We start from the raw sequence: 18,086 nt of genomic DNA on the forward strand, positions 1-18,086 counted from the left end.
ACCTTTGACCCTGAGATGTTCTTACTGCTCCACAGCGCCCCCTCTGCTCAGAAACTTTTCCTGCTCTTACTTCCTGTTTGTCTCCTCCGGTGTCTCCGTGTCTCACACTTTTCTCTCTCTCTCTCTCTCTCTCTCTCTCTCACACACACACACACACTCCCCCGGCGAGCAGCGAACCCACCGGGAGGATGTGGACTCAGTGACCGGGGCAGGGAGCAGGGAGCCCGGCTGGATTCTGAGGACGAGCCGCTGTTTTTAAACCATTAAACCTCCACTCTGCTGCTAATGCTAATGACACCGAGCTAATTAGCTGGTGAGCTAACCAGGTTAGTTAAACGGGGTAAAGTGGTTTAAAGACAAAGCTGCTAATAGGCTACAGCTAACTGGTTTAAATTAGCTTAGTTTGACGAGTTAATATCGTGTTGAGTTAGACTGGGTTAGTTAATCCGGGTCGGACTGGAGCTAACTGGTTTATTTCCAGTTTAAAGTTCAATTGTTTATTTTTTGTTCTAAATCCGTATTTAAATGTAGTTTGGGTTCGGTTCATGTTTAAATTTAAGATAATTGTTAAACTCAGATTATTAATAATCTGATGTTATTAAATTCATTCTTAAATTGAGTTTTAACCTGGTTAGTTAACATGAGTGAATGTGTGAACACTAGTTGTGAGTTAAACAGGGACTTTAAACCAGAGTCAGGTCTGGATCATAAAACAAGTTGGGTCAGTTCCAAAGTTTACTGGTTAACAGTTGGTCGGTTAGTTAGTTAGTTCAGACTCAGGTTTGAACAGGGACCTGGTCTGAAACTTTAAAGTGGTTCTTTGGGTCTTGATGAATTTAGTCCAGGTTTAATTCGGGTTCAGTCCCGGGTTCACGATGGCAGAGCTCCACCAGACGCCCACCTCACTGTGCTGCTGCCGTAAACCGCTGCCGGTCTCTGGGGCCCGGCGTGTCGGAGACTCCGGTCGGCCCCCAGTAGGCCTGCGCCCAGAGTCTCTGCGATGCCCCCTGGTGGACGTGGCCTCAGCGTCCAACTTCAGGTGCTTTCAGCTGCGACACTTCCACCTGGACCTGCGGCTTAACTTTGCTGTGAAGGAGATGAGCGGCTGGCTGGTTCTGGATCTGATCCCAGTCCATCCGGGGGTCCACACCCTGGTCCTGGACTCCCACTGCTCTCTGTTAATCCACTCTATCGACTGTAAGGCCCCAGGGTCCGGACAGGAGGAGCCCATGTCCCTCACGTACCGGGTCGATCCCTTCACAGACTACGGATCTTCACTCAACATCAGCCTCCCGCCGGCCGCTGTGAGACCAGGACGACTGATCCAGATCACAATCCGCTACAGCACCACAGACGGACCGGCGGTAAGAGACCACGACATAAACACTGTGGACTTTCCTTCAGCTCTGTCCAATCTCTGTCTACACTCTGTCCACACACTGTCCAATCTCTGTCCACGATCCACAACAAAGACGTCTCTAATATGGACGCAGCTGATTGAGTCAGCACATCAATCATTTATCAATAGGCCGCTCACAAAAAGTTCTGACGATAATGGACCTGAACATCTGTCTCTCTCTCTCTCTCTCAGATCTGGTGGTTGGACTCGGAGCTGACCTGTGGTCAGTCTCGTCCTCTCGTCTTCACTCAGGGTCACTCAGTGTGTAACCGCTCCTTCTTCCCCTGCTTCGACACGCCCGCCGTTAAAAGCACGTACACGGCTACCATCAGGGTGAGTCCTGAACTTTGACCCCTGACCTGCTGGACTCATGTATCTTAAACGTTGGACGTGATGTCTCGTCTTCGTCGTCCTCTTCGTCTCCAGGTTCCAGATGGCGTCACGGTGCTGATGAGTGCGTCTCGGAGTTCGTACTCCAAACAGGACCGGGTCTTCCAGTTCTCTATGGACTCTCCTGTTCCGTCCTACCTGGTGGCGTTGGTGGCGGGCGAGATGCAGCATGTGGACGTTGGCCCGAGGTTGGTTCAGAATAATACGAATATATCGTAATAAATTGTCAGCTGATTCTGACACTAACGACCTCAGGGCTGTAATAGGATGACTCATGACCTTTGACCTTTGTCCACTTCTTTAGGAGTCGAGTGTGGGCAGAGCCATGTCTGTTGTCCTGTGCGGTAAAGAAGCTAGGGGGCAGTGTGGAGCGTTGGCTGGGCGTGGCCGAGGAGCTTTTTGGTCCCTACCTGTGGGGCAGGTGAGTCCGAGCGCCGCCAGCTTTCACCTTAAAGGGAAAGTCCCTCACCACTATGCCGATGGAGATTGGGGCAGGGTTTGAGTCCACAACACTACAGGACATTCAGGGGTTAATGGTGAATGATCTTCAAACGCTTCTGGAATCAAACACATCACCCCCTCCATCGGCATAGTGGTGAGTAGACAACAGGTGAATTTTCCCTTTAAGGACAGAAAACATTAGTAAAACCACACCCACCCTCCCCCAGGTGTGACATCGTGTTCCTTCCCCCCTCCTTCCCCATCGTCGCCATGGAGAATCCCTGTCTCACCTTCATCATCGCCTCCATCCTGGAGAGCAGCGAGTTCCTTCTGATTGACGTCATCCACGAGATCGCACACGGCTGGTTTGGAAACGCCGTCACCAACGCCACCTGGGAGGAGATGTGGCTGAGCGAAGGGTTGGCGACATACGCCCAGAGGAGGATCACGACCGAAGCGTATGGTAGGATTATTGCTTAGTACTGTGGAAAATACTGTTTAAAATACAATGAAAATACTGCTGTAAATATGACTAGATCACTATGAAACTGTTGCTGAAATACAAAAAAAAAACTACTGCTGAAAAAACCTCAAGAATACTTCTACTGAATCTGTCTACAGCAAAAATCTGTCAGTCATGATGTCCACATACTTTTGGCCACAGTGTGTAACTGTTGCTATGACAACTCCAGGTGAGGCATTCACCTGTCTGGAAACTGTCGTGCGATTGGACGCCCTCCACAGACAGTTGCGTCTCCTTGGAGACAACAACCCTGTGAGCAAACTGCAGATCAAGTTTGAGCCAGGTAACACACACACACACACACACAGACAGACACACAAACACACACACGCACACAGATGTGATGACATCACTCCTCCCTCCTCCAGGTGTGAATCCAAGCTCTCTGATGAATCTGTTCACCTACGAGAAAGGTTTCTGCTTCGTGTCGTATCTGTCGCAGCTCAGTGGAGACGTCCGACGCTTCGACCGTTTCCTCAGGGTCAGCACGCGCGCACACACACACACACACACACACACACATCACTGTCCAACTGAGGTCAGAGGTCACCGTGTGCTGTGTGTTCTCAGGACTTCATCTCTCAGTTCCAGTTTAAAAGCGTTGTCGCTGACGACCTTATCGACTACTTCCTGTGTTACTTCCCTGAGCTGCAGGACGTTGCCCAAAGAGAGGGTGAGAAGGGGGCGGTGACTCATTTTTTCCAAAAAAACATCAGAAATGAAACACTAACTCCTCCCCCTGTCATCAGGTCTGGAGTTCGAGCGTTGGCTGAACGGCTGTGGACCTCCTCCATATGAACCTGACCTGTCAGCAGGGGGCGCTCTGATCCGGCCCGTCCAGGATCTGTGTGACCTGTGGACGAGAAGCGACGCCCCCAACCTGAGCGCCCTGACGACCTTTGACCTCTCAGCCTGGAGCACCTTTCAGATAGTCCTGTTCCTCGACCGCATGTTGGACCACTCGCCGCTGCCACACGGTAACACTGCGTACCTCCACTTCCTGCTGTGACATCATCATGTCACAGTGACACTTTGTTTATTGATCCACAGCTGATGAGGCAGGTCTGTTTCCAATGTAAACACATCACTGTCTCTCTGTCTCTTTGTCTCTTTGTCTCTCTGTCTCTCTGTCTCTCTTACTTTGTCTCTGACTCTTTGTCTCTCTGACTCTTGGTCTCTGTCTCTTTATCTCTCTCTCAGATTTTGTCCCTCTGACTCTCTGTCTGTCTGACGCTGATTCTTTGTCTCTTTGTCTCTCCTTCTCTGACTCTTTGTCTCTCTGACTCTTTGTTTCAAACTCTTTGTCTCTCTGACTCGGTCCCATTGTCCCTGACTCTCTGTCTCTTTGTCTCTCTTTGTCTCTGTTTCTCTGAGTCTTTTTCTCTGTCTCTTTGTCTCCCTGACTCTTTGTCTCGGTCTCTTTATTTCTCTCTCTAATTTTGTCACTTTGTCTCTGACTCTGTCTGTCTGACTCTGACTCTTTCTGTCACTCTCTCTTTGTCTCTCTGTCTCTGACTCTTTGTTTCTGTCTCTTTGTCTCCCTGTCTCTTTATCTCTCTCTCTGATTTTGTCTCCCTGACTCTTTGTCTCTCGGATTCTTTGTCTCCCTGTCACTTTGTCTCTGTCTGTCTGACTCTTTGTCTCTGTCTCTTTATCTCTTTGTGTCTCTGACTCTTTGTCTCCCTTTCTCTTTATCTCTTTCTCTGATTATGTCACTCTGACTGTTTGTCTCTCTGTATCTTTGTCTCCTCAGATGTGATGCTGAGTCTGTCTAGTTGTTACTCGTCTCTGTTTGACGGTTTGAACGCTGAGGTTCAGATTCGTTGGCTTCAGATGGTCGTGAGGAACACGTTCCATCCCGACGTCCCACGAGTCCGAGCCTTTCTGCACAAACACGTGAGAACACGACAATGTTCCCTACTGATACTACTCGTACACTAATACTGCAGTGATACAACGCTGTAGCAATACTGCAGTAATACTACAGCGTTGTATCACTGCAGTATTGCTGCTGATGAAGAGTATTATTCTGCGTTCATTGACCACAGCTCCTATGAGTAGCTCTGACAGCTGTCAATCATGTTGAACAGACGTCCAGGATGTACACGGTGCCGCTGTACGAGGACCTGGTTGCCGGGGTGTTGAAGTGCGTTGCCGTGGAGATTTTCTACCAGACTCAGCGTCGCCTTCATCCGAACCTTCGACGGACGTTGCAGCAGATACTGTTCCAAACCAGCTCCGCCGCAACCAATCAAAACAGCTCGTCTCTCTCTGTTATATCCCCCTCCACACCTCCGCCGCAGCCCACTGCCACGGCAACTGCCTCCGCTGCTACTGCTGGGACAACGGCCGCCATCGCTCTGAGGGACGTCAATGTGTCGGCATGACGACGGTCATGGGATAGAATTCTGGCTGTGATTGGTCAGACAAATGGTGTAAGATGTTGCTATGACAACAGCGGAGTGCTACAGACACTGAAAGTTGAAACACTGTGACATCACGACAGGAAATACACTCCATAGTTTGAATGTTTGGGTGTTTGAGGGGGTCAGAGGTCATGGCGTGGACCTGCTGCTTCATCATGTGACCTCTGAGCTGATTTGTTTGTTCAAACCGTAGTGGCCTCAGCGTGACCGTTAAAACTTGAATTGATTCAGGGGGAGGAGTCATTGTGTGGCATCACCTGAGCGGCCTTAACGCTGTGTTCACTGCAGCCATCCAATCCCCAGTGACTTAAGATTCACTGTGAGAAGAAACAAAACATTTCAAATCACTGATCAATACTTTACTTTTTACACTGAAGCAGAAACGTCTCATGATTTATCGTTTGATTTTAAATTAAATAAAAAACACTTGATACAATAACATGTTTTCAACTTTATTTTCAACTTTATTTAAAAAGCATGGGTCTTCAGCTAAAAGCTTTTTAAAAAACTTTTCAAATAAAAGTGATCAAATGTTATTGATTACGAAACAATAAAAGTAAATGTTAAAATGATCAATTTAATAAACTGTCTTTTTAATATTTTTAACTCATCTTGTCTAATGTTTTATTTTGTAATAAAAGTTTAGAGGGCCCATATTGTGTAAAATACATTTTCTGGGCTTTACTCTCTGTAATGACTCGAAGGGCCAGTAGGGGGCCTCAAAGCATGAAAACAGTCACTGCGGACTTTTTCACTCAGTTCATTCTAAGAACTGTGTTATTGAAACGTCTCGTTTCATACTTCCTGCCCCGTATGAGTCATACGGGTTCGCACTCGTCTCTCAGCCCCACCCAGCCGGTACCAGTCCAGCCTCCGAACCCACCACCCCCGCTCCCCACCACCACCACCACACCGAACGCGACACCAAGCAGACTTGCCGTGTCGCTGTGTTCAGTACGGAGTAACGCAGACGTTACTCGTTACTCCGTATTGAAACTCTGTTGTGAAACTCCGTACTGTAACTCCGGACGTTACTCCTACATTGGCCGACTGTCCTGCTAAAACTTGAACAGACATGAGGACGCTGTAACTCACCGTTCAGAAACCTCCTGTTGTATCGGACTGTAAATATCAATCAATCAAATTATATTAGTATAGCCCATATTCACAAGTCCCAGTTTGTCTCATAGGCTTTAACAAGGTGAGACGTCCTCTGTTCTTAACCCTCAACAAGAGTCAAACTACTAAAACCTTTAACAGGTAAAGAAGGTAGAAACCTCAGAGACACATGTGAGGATCCGTCTCCCAGGACGGACACAAGTGAACAGATGTCCCGTGGAACAGAGAACATCAGAGAGATCAGAGTATTTACAGCTTTGATTAGAATAAACACTTTGTAGCTGAAGGTCAATAAACTGATGGATTATTGTCAGTAATGGTCGAGTATCTGAGGAGAAATATTATATATCAAGCAGTCTTGATGTGATCATAGTCCACGATCAGGATCCACCATCAAGATCGGATGCCACTATAGTCCACAGTCATTGTCCACTGCCGCCATTAGGATCCATCATCAGCTGCCACCTCGGTCGTGGTCCACCACCAGTATCTGCCAACACGATAAAGGATCTGCCTTTATTATCACAATCTCTGATTCTCGATCCACCATCATAATCCACGATGTGGATCTGCGGACGATAAGGCAAAGGGACTCCGGGGAAGAAGTCAAGTCAGTAACATGTATTGATGAGATATTAATATCTTTGATATGATAACGATGGAGAAGAGGAAGGAGAAACTGGGAAGAGAAGCTCCGAGTGTCATGTGTCCCCGACCTTCTAGACCTATAGCAGCAGAACTAACATCTAACAGGACGAGGACAGACACAAACATCTGAAGCTACTAGAAACTCATTAGTGACTTTAACCAGGACTGTCTCCGTGCTGTGATTGGCTCTAAACCCCGACTGAAAGTCTTCACATTACTTTCCTGGAGAAACTCTCACAGCTGATTGGCTACAACCTTCTCAGGAGTTTAGACAGGAAGGGGAGGTTGGATATTGGTCTGTAGTTGAAAACCTCCGGGTCCAGGGTGGTTGTTTGAGAAGGGGTTTGATTACAGCTAGTTTAAAGGACTGTGGTACATCCTGATGATAATGACAGATTGATTGTGTTCAGTAACGAACTATCAATTAGGGGCAGAACTTCTTTAAGTACTTTTGTAGGAATGGGATCTAAGATACAAGTTGTTGGTTTAGAACATGAGATTATTCTGGTCAGCTGATCAAAGCTGATCAGAGAGAAGCTGTCTAAATAATCGGTAGGATTCTCAGCAGTTTCTGAGATTTCTGTTCTGGATGGTGTATTAGTGCCAGATGAGGGCAGGAGATGGTTGATTTGATTTCTAATCGTTAGAATTTTATCAAGACTGCTCTTCAGGGATGGAGGGATACTGGGTTCGGTGGAGGTGTGACTCTCTGTCAGCTCCAGAGCTGAAGAGAAACCTGGGGATGTTTTTTTTCTCTTCTCTTAGTTTTGAGGAGCAGGCAGCTCTTGCTTTGTGGAACCTTCTTATGAACTTTAACACTATTCTTCCAGTCTAGGAGATCTTCAACACGGTTGCTGGAGCTGCCACTTCCTTTCTAGTTTTCTTGATACTTGTTTTAATTCATGTGTCTTGGAATTATACCACGGAGCTAATTTACTATGTTTTACACGTTTCTTTTTTAGAGGCGCTATTGTGTCTAATGTTAATCGTAATGAGTTTACAGAGCTATCGACGAGATGGTCGATCTCAGTGGAGCTCGGGTTTTTAAAGAATTTGTTGTTTATATCGACGGATAATACGGGTTTAAATGTAATCGGAATTATTTCCTTAAATTTAGCTCCAGCACTATCAGGTAGACATCTAGAAAAGGAGTTTTTTATAAGTGGCATATATTCTGATAATGAAAAATCGAAGGTTATTAAATTATGGTCTGATAGAATCGGATTATGTGGAAGTACTATTAGATTTTGACACCGTATGATAATACAAGGTCAAGTGTGAGGTTACAACAATGAGTAGGTTGGTGAACACACTGACTGAAACCAATTGAGTCTAGTACTGAAATAAATGCTACGCTAAGGCTATCTTTATTATTGTCAACATGAATATTAAAGTCACCAACAATAATAATTTTATCTGTTTTTAGGACTAGGTTTGATTATTGATCAGTGATGGATGTCAGTGATTATTGATCAGTCATCAGTCTTAGTTTTATAAAATGTTGAACTGCTCCTTTAAAAATCATCCGTCATCAGTGACATCATCAGCAGCGCTGCCTGTGATTGGTGGGTTGGTTGTAACCGGCCCTCAGGTCGTCTTCTTCTTCTGCTCCATTAATCCTGTTCTCTTGCTGCTCTCCTCCTCCGCCTCTGATTGGCGGCTGGAGGTCATGTGACTGGTGCTTCAGTTTGTTTTGTCCCACAGATAAAAGCGTCCCCAGTGACGTGAGCACAGATAAAGAATTCCTGAGCTGCTGGATTCACTTTATAACTTTCTGACAAATATTTAGAGGATTGTATTTTGAAAGGTTTGTTTTCTTACATTACTCAGGTTTTATATGTACATTTAATCAGCTGTGTTTTATTTTGTACGTTTGCTAATATTTTATAATATAGTTTGTTCAGTAATTGTGTAGAAAAAGAGTTTGTAATCAGGTTATTATTCGAAATTCAGATTTTTATTTTCACAGAAACTGAATTTTGTGTTTTTATATTTTCAACTTCTTTGTTTATTTGAAATGTTCTTAGAAATATTTTATAATTTAATTTTTAATTCATGTTTCATGAAAAAAAAGATTTATTTATTTTTATATGAACTGAATTTCAGATTTATATTGATACATTCTCTTGATTTAGAGAAACTAGTTTTCTGTATTTCTGTTTATTTCTCTTTTTTGCATTTAACAAGATTTAGATTTGAATTTAAAAATATTGTTTTTTAATAATGTTTTTTTAAATATATAAACACTTAGATTCATTGTTGCTTAGTTACCACATAGCTGTAACATCAGGTTCAGCCAATCAACAGAACAGAAACAGCTCCTCGTCACATCATCGGGCGACAACGCCGCCCCCACCGGAGACGCAAAGCCCAGCAGATGGAGAAGGTAAATACACACACACAGCTACACACAGCGACACACAGACACACACAGACACACACAGACACTCACATGCACACACAGACACACACACACTTGCTTATAACTGAAAATCTTCTGTCTTCAAATGGCTATGTGTTAATTCACCTTCAGTGTCTCTCTCTCCACCTGTCTGTCTGTCAGTCTGTCTCTCTCAGCAGTCTCACTGACTCGACCATGTCCCTCAACATCATCACTGTGTCTCTGAACATGGGTGAGTAACGAGCTCCGGTCTGTTCCTCACCAGGTAACATTTAACCAGGCAACATTTAACCAGGCAACATTTAACCAGTTAACATATAACCAGGTAACATTTAACCAGGTAACATTTAACCAGGTAACATTTAACCAGGCAACATTTAACCAGGTAACATTTAACCAGGTAACATTTAACCAGGCAACATTAACCAGGCAACATTTAACCAGGTAACATTTAACCAGGCAACATTTAACCAGTTAACATATAACCAGGTAACATTTAACCAGGCAACATTTAACCAGTTATAACCAGTTAACATATAACCAGTAACATATAACCAGGTAACATTTAACCAGGTAACATTTAACCAGTTAACATATAACTAAGTAACATTTAACCAGTTAACATATAACCAGGTAACATTTAACCAGGTAACATATAACCAGTTAACATATAACCAGGTAACATATAACCAGGTAACATTTAACCAGGTAACATTTAACCAGTTAACATATAACCAGTTAACATATAACCAGGTAACATTTAACCAGGCAACATTTAACCAGGTAACATATAACCAGGTAACATATAACCAGGTAACATATAACCAGGTAACATTAACCAGTTAACATATAACCAGGTAACATATAACCAGGACATATAACGGCAACATTTAAGCAGTAACATATAACCAGGTAACATATAACCAGTTAACATATAACCAGGTAACATTTAACCAGGTAACATTTAACCAGGTAACATATAACCAGGTAACATTTAACCAGGTAGCATATAACCAGTTAACATTTAACCAGTTAACATATAACCAGGTAACATATAACCAGGTAACATATAACCAGGTAACATTTAACCAGGTAACATTTAACCAGGTAACATTTAACCAGGATATAACCAGGCAACATTTAACCAGGTAACATTTAACCAGGTAACATTTAACCAGGTAACATTTAACCAGGTAACATTTAACCAGGCAACATTTAACCAGTTAACATATAACCAGGTAACATTTAACCAGGCAACATTTAACCAGGTAACATATAACCAGGTAACATTTAACCAGTTAACAACCAGGTAACATTTAACCAGGTAACATTTAACCAGGCAACATTTAACCAGTTAACATATAACCAGGTAACATATAACCAGGTAACATTTAACCAGGTAACATTTAACCAGGTAACATTTAACCAGGCAACATTTAACCAGTTAACATATAACCAGGTAACATTTAACCAGGTAACATTTAACCAGGTAACATTTAACCAGTTAACATATAACCAGGTAACATATAACCAGGTAACATTTAACCAGTTAACATATAACCAGGCAACATATAACCAGGTAACATTTAACCAGGTAACATATAACCAGGTAACATTTAACCAGTTAACATATAACCAGGTAACATATAACCAGGTAACATATAACCAGGCAACATTTAACCAGTTAACATATAACCAGGCAACATTTAACCAGTTAACATATAACCAGGTAACATTTAACCAGGTAACATTTATAACCAAGGTAACATATAACCAGGTAACATATAACCAGGCAACATTTGTAACATATAACAGGCAACATTTAACCAGTTAACATATCCAGGTAACATTTAACCGTTAACCAGATAACACAATTAACATATAACCAGGTAACATTTAACCAGGCAACATTTAACCAGTTAACATATAACCAGGTAACATTTAACCAGTTAACATATAACCAGGTAACGTTTAACAATTAACATATAACCAGGCAACATATAACCAGGTAACATATAACCAGTTAACATATAACCAGGCAACATTTAACCAGTTAACATATAACCAGGTAACATTTAACCAGGTAACATTTAACCAGGTAACATATAACCAGGTAACATATAACCAGGTAACATTTAACCAGTTAACATATAACCAGGCAACATTTAACCAGTTAACATATAACCAGGTAACATTTAACCAGGTAACATTTAACCAGGTAACATATAACCAGGTAACATTTAACCAGGTAACATATAACCAGGTAACATATAACCAGGTAACATTTAACCAGGCAACATTTAACCAGTTAACATTTAACCAGGTAACATATAACCAGGTAACATTTAACCAGGTAATATACTCAGGTAACTATCAGGTAACGTTACCAGGTCACCAGGTAATATGTAACCAGGTCACCAGGTTACTAGGTAACCAGTTAATCCAGTATTTTGAAACTGATTATGTCTGTGTTTAGTTCATGTGACGGAGTTTTTAATATGAGAAGAAACACTGACACCTGCTGGTTATGTCAGGAACAGCGATGTAAACGTAAATAATGATCACATTACCAAAAAAAACAAGAGACACAAGAAATTAATCAGTTTGTGTTTAATATGAAAGTTAAAGGTGTCTGTCTCCACCTGTCTCCACCTGTCTCCCTCTCAGAGAGGTATAACTTCCTTGGCGTCAGTATAGTGGGTCAAAGTTATGAAAGAGGAGACGGAGGAATTTATGTCGGCTCCATCATGAAAGGAGGAGCTGTCGCAGCGGAGGGACGCATCGAGCCTGGAGACATGTTACTGCAGGTACTACTACTACGACTACTACTGCTACTGTACTATTACTACTGAAGGTACTACTCTGACTGAAGTAATACTATTACTTTAATACTGTAATAGTACTTCTACAGTCCTCTGTAGTACTGTAAAACTACTGCAGTTATCTCATAAGCTGTATTCAGACATGAGCTCCAGGTAAAATCCAGAGCTTCTCCAGAGTTAGTGTTTCACAGCTGAACAACTCAGCAGCAGGTTTTCTGCACAGACTCGTTCACAGCATCAGATCCTCCTCATGGTTCAGGTGAGAGGGGGGGCAGCCGGGTGCAGCAGACAGAGACAGGAAGTGACGTGTTACCTCTGCTGCAGAGGTCATGTGATCATGTTTACATCACCTGACACGTCGTCAGCTCTGATCACCACAAACTCTCTTCACATCTTCGTCTGTGTCTTCATCGTGTGTGTCAGCACTTCTTCACCAGAGATCTTTGTTTTAGTTTCTTCATGTTTGTGTCCCGTGTTAGAAGCTCCTCCCCCCCCCACTCAGTGAATCAGTGGAGGATCCTCTGCTGTGTTCACACTGCTCCTGGATCTACACTTTATACAGGAGCTCAGGAGGAGGAAGACAAACTGAGTCTGATCCTCCAGAGAAGATCCAGAGAACTGAGGAGCTCAGGTCTGGAAGCTGCTATACTGTAGTACTGTAACACTGTAGTATTGTAATACTGCACTACTATTGATTGTACTAATAGTAACATAAGCTGTTTGTTGTGTTTCAGGTGAATGACATCAACTTTGAAAACATGTGTAACGACGATGCTGTTCGAGTCCTGAGAGACGTCGTCCACAAACCAGGGTCAGAAACATTCTACTTCCTAGATAAGTCAAAGTCAACTTTATTTTAACTTACAGGACACAGACGGGATTGAAATCTTGTCTCTCTCTGATCTATGGTGTAAATGTAAGTGGACAGAACATTTCAGTACGCAACACAAAAATACTTCGTGGAAAGTAATGTAATGTACATCCACAGGATGTAGTAAATAGGGGCCTGAGCACACACCCGTGGGGCCCCTGTGCTAAGTGTGATGGAGCCGATCCTCAGCTGCTGAGGGACGATCAACTAAAGTTAATGGTCCTCACATATGAGTCTTACTGGTCCAGGTGGGTGAAGGCAGAAGAGATTCTATCAGGGGAGGTTGGATTCGATGTGATGCATGACCATCCTCTCAAAGCTCTTGGTGGTGGGAGTCAGTGGGACGGGGGGGATTTGATGAAGCTGGATGGCGATGACTGGTGGAGGTTTCATCTGAGAACGACATGCTGACTCAAGGAGGTGTTGTAAATGTCTGAGTTTCTGCTCAGCACTCGACCTTTAGATGTTAGCGGTTGGGGGGGGGACTTCTGTGCAGTGGTGTTGTTCAGTTGGTTGAGCAGAGAGATAATGTCACAGGCCTGTAGTGGAGGTTGGTAGTGTGAATCCCTGCCTTAGGCTCCGTGTGTCTCTGCTGTGTTGTAAACACACGTTGCTGATGAACAGGTTCTCCGGCTCAGCTGCGTCTCCGGCTCTAAAGGCAGCGTTCAGTGAACCAGACATATATTCTGCTCAGTGATGGTTTTGGTGTACTCCTGTAGTACTCCTGTTGTACTCCTGTTGTACTCCTGTAGTACTCCTGTTGTACTCCTGTAGTACTCCTGTTGTACTCCTGTTGTACTCCTGTTGTACTCCTGTTGTACTCCTGTTGTACTCCTGTTGTACTCCTGTAGTACTCCTGTTGTACTCCTGTAGTACTCTGTTTGTACTCCTGTTGTACTCCTGTTGTACTCCTGTAGTACTCCTGTTGTACTCCTGTTGTACTCCTGTAGTACTCCTGTAGGTCAGTGTGTTGGGTGTGTGAAAATGGACAAAAGAAGCAACCTCAGCTGCTGGTTGACAACTTGGTATCAAACTAGTGCGGATGACTTTCAATCATACATGTTCACTATCTTGTACTTTGTTCTAAAATAAAACTACGACTACTGCTGCTCTGGAGAGACGTCATCCACAAACCAGGGTCAGACACATTGTGCAACTGATACTACTACTACTACTGTTACTGTTACTGTTACTGTTCCTGTCTTTACCACCTGTCTGTCTTCAGTGCAGTGACGTTGACTGTGGCAAAATGTTGGGATCCGAACCCTCGAAGCTGCTTCCCGTTGCCGAGAAGTGAGTGAACAATAGAAGAGTTCATGATCATGTGGTCATGTGATTACTTTATCATGTTAGTAACATAACATGTCATCATAGCAATTGTGTGATTTTATTAAAATGACGTTAATGTCCGTCGTTCTTTAACTGAAGGTGAACCTGTCCGCCCCATCGACCCCGCTGCCTGGGTGTCTCACACCGCCGCCATGACGGGGAAGCTCCTCCCACACTATGGTCAGACTCCCATCAGCCACTGCAGCACCTGTCCACCTTTCCATCCATGACCTCAACAGTCATCTGCTGCTGTTTCCTCAGGCGTGAATGAAGAACACCACCTCACCATCCACAGTGACATCACAGATGTTGTCAAGGCAATGACTAATCCAGAGTCAGGCCTGGAAGTTCGGGACAGGATGTGGTTGAAGATCACGATCCCTAATGCGTTCATTGGTAAGAGCTGATGTCAGGATCAGAAAAAGCTCTGCACCGAACCATGAAGATAATTTAATTTCTGTTTGTCTTCGGTGTGTTCAGGGTCGGACGTGGTCGACTGGCTCCACTGCAACGTGGAAGGTTTGACTGACCGCCGCGAAGCCAGGAAGTACGCAGGAAACCTTCTTAAGGCCGGATACATCAGAAACACCATCAACAAGGTCACGTTCTCTGAGCAGTGCTACTACGTGTTCGGAGATGTCTGCGGTGGTGAGGATTCACACAAACATTAAAGCAAGAAGTCTCTGAAGCTGCAGTTCTTCCCCTGACCACAAGATAATGACAAAATGTCAAAAAATTCTGAATCATCCCAAACCCTTTGTTCTGATGGTTAATTATTTCCAGATGTTTGTGTCAAATGTAAATTTAATTTAATGACTGATGTTGAATCTATGGATTAGGTCACAGGTCTCAGGTTCAGGACTTTTGTTCAGGTCACTCGTTCAGGTCACTGGTTCAGGTCTCTGGTTCTTGTCTCTGGTCTAAGGTCTCTGGTCAGGTCTTTGGTCACTGGCCTCAGGTAGCTGGTAGCTTGTCTCTGGTCAGGGTCTGGTTGCTGATCTCAGACACCTGGTTCAGGTCTCTGGTCTCTAGTCTCAGGTTCAGGTCTCTGGTAGCTTGTCTCTGGTAGCTGGTCTCTTGTTCAGTTCTCTGGTCTCTGGCAACTGGTCTCTGGTGTCAGGTCTCTGGTTGCTGGTCTCCTGTCTCACATCTGTGGTGTAAGGTCTCTGGTTCAGGTTTCTGGTCTAAGGTCTGTGGTTCAGGTCTCTAGTTGCTGGTCTCAGGTTCAGGTCTCTGGTAGCTGGTCTCAGGTCTTTGGTAGCTGGTCTGATTGCTGTCGTTTGGTTGATGGTGTTTGGTTGATGATCTCTGGTAGCTGGTGTCTTGTCTCAGGTCTCTGGTTGCTGGTCTCAGGTTCATGTCTCTGGTCTAAGTTGGCTGGTCTCTGGTCTCAGGTCAGGTCTCTGGTAGCTGGTCTCAGGTCTCTGGTAGCTGGCCTCTGGATGCTGGTCTCAGGTTCAGGTCTCTGGTTACTGGTCTCAGGTCTCTGGTTCAGGTCTCTGGTTCTTGTCTCTGGTCTAAGGTCTCTGGTCAGGTCTTTGGTCGCTGGTCTCAGGTAGCTGGTCTCTGGTCAGGGTCTGGTTGCTGATCTCAGGTCTCTGGTTCAGGTCTCCGAACCAGGTCTCTGGTTCAGGTCTGTAGTCTCAGGTTCAGGTCTCTGGTAGCTGGTCTCTTGTTCAGGTCTCTGGTCTCTGGCAACTGGTCTCTAGTGTCAGGTCTCTGGTTGCTGGTCTCCTGTCTCAGATCTGAGGTCTAAGGTCTCTGGTTCAGGTCTCTGGTTTAAGGTCTGTGGTTCAGGTCTCAGGTCTCTGGTAGCTGGTCTCTGGATACTGGTCTCAGGTTCAGGTCTCTGGCTACTGATCTCAGGTCTCTGGTTGCTGGTCTCTGGTTCAGGTCTCTGGTTCAGGTCCCTGGTTCAGGTGTCTGGTCTCAGGTAGCGGGTCTCAGGTTCAGGTCTTTGGTAGATGGTCTTAGGTCTCTGGTAGCTGATCTCAGGTCTTTGGTAGCTGTTGTTTGGTTGCTGGTCTCAGGTTCAGGTCTCTGGTAGCTGGTCTCAACTTCAGGTCTCTGGTCTTAGGTTCAGGTCTCTGGTTGCTGGTCGCATGTCTCGGGTAGCTGGTCTCTGGTTGCTTGTCTTAGGTCTCAGGTCTCTGGTTGCTGGTCTCTAGTTCAGGTCTAACCTGCACTCTGGTGCCCCCTGTCTTTCAGGTCTGGGTCTGATGTCTCTACTGGATCATGTCTCCAGTCAAGGAGGAGGATCAGAGTTTGACCCTCCAGGTTCTGGACCCCAGTGGCCCCCAGCCTTCCCCTACCTGTCCCCCATCATCCCTCACCCCTACAGCTGTCCTCACCCCCCCCACCAGCTACCGGCCTGGGAGGGAGGAAGTCGTCACAGTGAAGGTGACAAAGTGTTTCCTGTTCTGATCACTCGTTAATAAATCCATCACAGATCTATAGAAATGTACTTCCTGTCCATGTGACCAAACAGGAAGCAGTGAATCAAGCTGCAGCGATGGTCTGAAGGAGGGAGGAGCCAGCCAATCACAGCTTACCAAACACCTCGTAAAGGAGTTTGCCAACGACAACAGGGCCCGGCAACCCCTGTCCTCCATTTCTGGTCTCCATAGCAACAAATACTCAAAGGACTTCACCCCAGCTTCGTCACCGTCTCCAGATCAAAGACAAAATGTTTCCTCAGTCTCAGGCGCCAGACAGTCCCTCCACCTCGCCATGGGAAACCCCGGTGATTACTTTGTGGATGTAATGTGACTCCCACCCACAACTCCACCCCCTGTTACCTGACATCACTGTTTGTTGTTGACTCCTCCTGAATAACATGAATATATTATGATGTCACAGCTGCGTCTGTACATTCTGCGTCATTATAAAATCTCAACCTTCCTGTGTTGAATTTCCTGTCGTCGTCTTTCCAAAATAAAGCTCAGGACAAATCTTTACGTTTTGTTGTGACAAAACTTCTATTAAGTTTTCAGGTTGTCCATCGTCCCATTGCCGTGAACTCGATATCTCAAGAACGCCTTGAGGGAATATCTTCAAAATTGGTGCAAAGAAACATTCACTTGGATTCTCGTCCCTCACGTCCCTGTGAACATTAGCACTGTCTGTAGGGAATATTATTTCATCCGGTACCGTTCACCTGGACTCTGTTCACCTGATTCCATTGTTGTGATGATGCAGATTTTGCATCAGTCCTGGTCCACAGACTTCAGGGTGACCAGTCATCTGTGAAGTAAGAAACAGGAAGTCTGCTGAAGTTTTGTCTAGTAATTTGCTTCATGTTTGAATTAGTGGCTGAATTCCCTTTTTTTTTTAATCACTTCTGAGCAGCTGATATTTTTACCAGGAAGACAAACTCAGATATGACCCGCCCTACTCGGCCTCTGATTGGCTTTCTCTGATATTCAATCAATCCATCAAATTTTATTTGTATAGCCCATATTCACAAATCCCAGTTTGTCTCATTGGGCTTTAACAAGGTGAGACGTCCTCTGTTCTTAACCCTCAAGAGTCAAACTACTAAAACCTTTAACAGGTGAAGAAGGTAGAAACCTCAGGAAGGTTTGTTATTCTCATCCTAACTAACCAATCAGCGGCTGAGTAAGGCGGTGAGATTTAGAAGTGAGAATACTCTGTCGCACACTACAGCGAACAGCGCCCTCTGCCGGCTCAAGCTTCGGCTGCGTCAGCTGACGCGGC

The 18,086-nt window shown here is 44.6% G+C and overlaps 3 protein-coding genes across 3 annotated transcripts in view; 2 read left to right on the plus strand and 1 right to left on the minus strand.

Moving 5' to 3' along the window:
* LOC118106630 (collagen alpha-1(I) chain) overlaps positions 1 to 18,086 on the minus strand; it is a 688,934-nt gene that overhangs the window by 276,373 nt on the left and 394,475 nt on the right.
* Positions 116 to 5,618, plus strand: rnpepl1 (arginyl aminopeptidase like 1). The gene is made up of 11 exons (XM_035154091.2): positions 116 to 1,364; positions 1,592 to 1,732; positions 1,826 to 1,977; positions 2,094 to 2,210; positions 2,458 to 2,693; positions 2,923 to 3,036; positions 3,122 to 3,234; positions 3,324 to 3,426; positions 3,503 to 3,730; positions 4,507 to 4,649; positions 4,844 to 5,618. The coding sequence occupies exons 1-11, from the start codon at positions 876 to 878 to the stop codon at positions 5,138 to 5,140; spliced, it is 2,133 nt and encodes a 710-aa protein (XP_035009982.2). The 5' UTR covers positions 116 to 875; the 3' UTR covers positions 5,141 to 5,618.
* On the plus strand, positions 8,644 to 17,326 carry LOC118106596 (segment polarity protein dishevelled homolog DVL-3-like). Its single transcript, XM_047339547.1, has 11 exons — positions 8,644 to 8,753; positions 9,214 to 9,332; positions 9,510 to 9,579; positions 12,015 to 12,154; positions 12,904 to 12,980; positions 14,266 to 14,333; positions 14,469 to 14,549; positions 14,631 to 14,765; positions 14,850 to 15,017; positions 16,578 to 16,769; positions 16,858 to 17,326. The coding sequence occupies exons 2-11, from the start codon at positions 9,324 to 9,326 to the stop codon at positions 17,136 to 17,138; spliced, it is 1,221 nt and encodes a 406-aa protein (XP_047195503.1). The 5' UTR covers positions 8,644 to 8,753; positions 9,214 to 9,323; the 3' UTR covers positions 17,139 to 17,326.

The sequence above is a fragment of the Hippoglossus stenolepis genome, chromosome 4 (assembly GCF_022539355.2).
Source record: "Hippoglossus stenolepis isolate QCI-W04-F060 chromosome 4, HSTE1.2, whole genome shotgun sequence".
In the NCBI taxonomy this organism is placed as follows: Eukaryota; Metazoa; Chordata; class Actinopteri; order Pleuronectiformes; family Pleuronectidae; genus Hippoglossus; species Hippoglossus stenolepis.

What these genes read in the sequence shown, in the direction of transcription:
- rnpepl1 (XM_035154091.2), top strand. Translation starts at nt 876, where the DNA reads ATGGCAGAGCTCCACCAGACGCCCACCTCACTGTGCTGCTGCCGTAAA. An exon ending in GCACCACAGACGGACCGGCG is followed by an intron (nt 1,365 to 1,591) that starts GTAAGAGACCAC and finishes TCTCTCTCTCAG; the next exon opens with ATCTGGTGGTTGGACTCGGA. An exon ending in GGTCCCTACCTGTGGGGCAG is followed by an intron (nt 2,211 to 2,457) that starts GTGAGTCCGAGC and finishes ACCCTCCCCCAG; the next exon opens with GTGTGACATCGTGTTCCTTC.
- LOC118106596 (XM_047339547.1), top strand. An exon ending in GAAGCTCCTCCCACACTATG is followed by an intron (nt 14,550 to 14,630) that starts GTCAGACTCCCA and finishes CTGTTTCCTCAG; the next exon opens with GCGTGAATGAAGAACACCAC. An exon ending in GATCCCTAATGCGTTCATTG is followed by an intron (nt 14,766 to 14,849) that starts GTAAGAGCTGAT and finishes CGGTGTGTTCAG; the next exon opens with GGTCGGACGTGGTCGACTGG.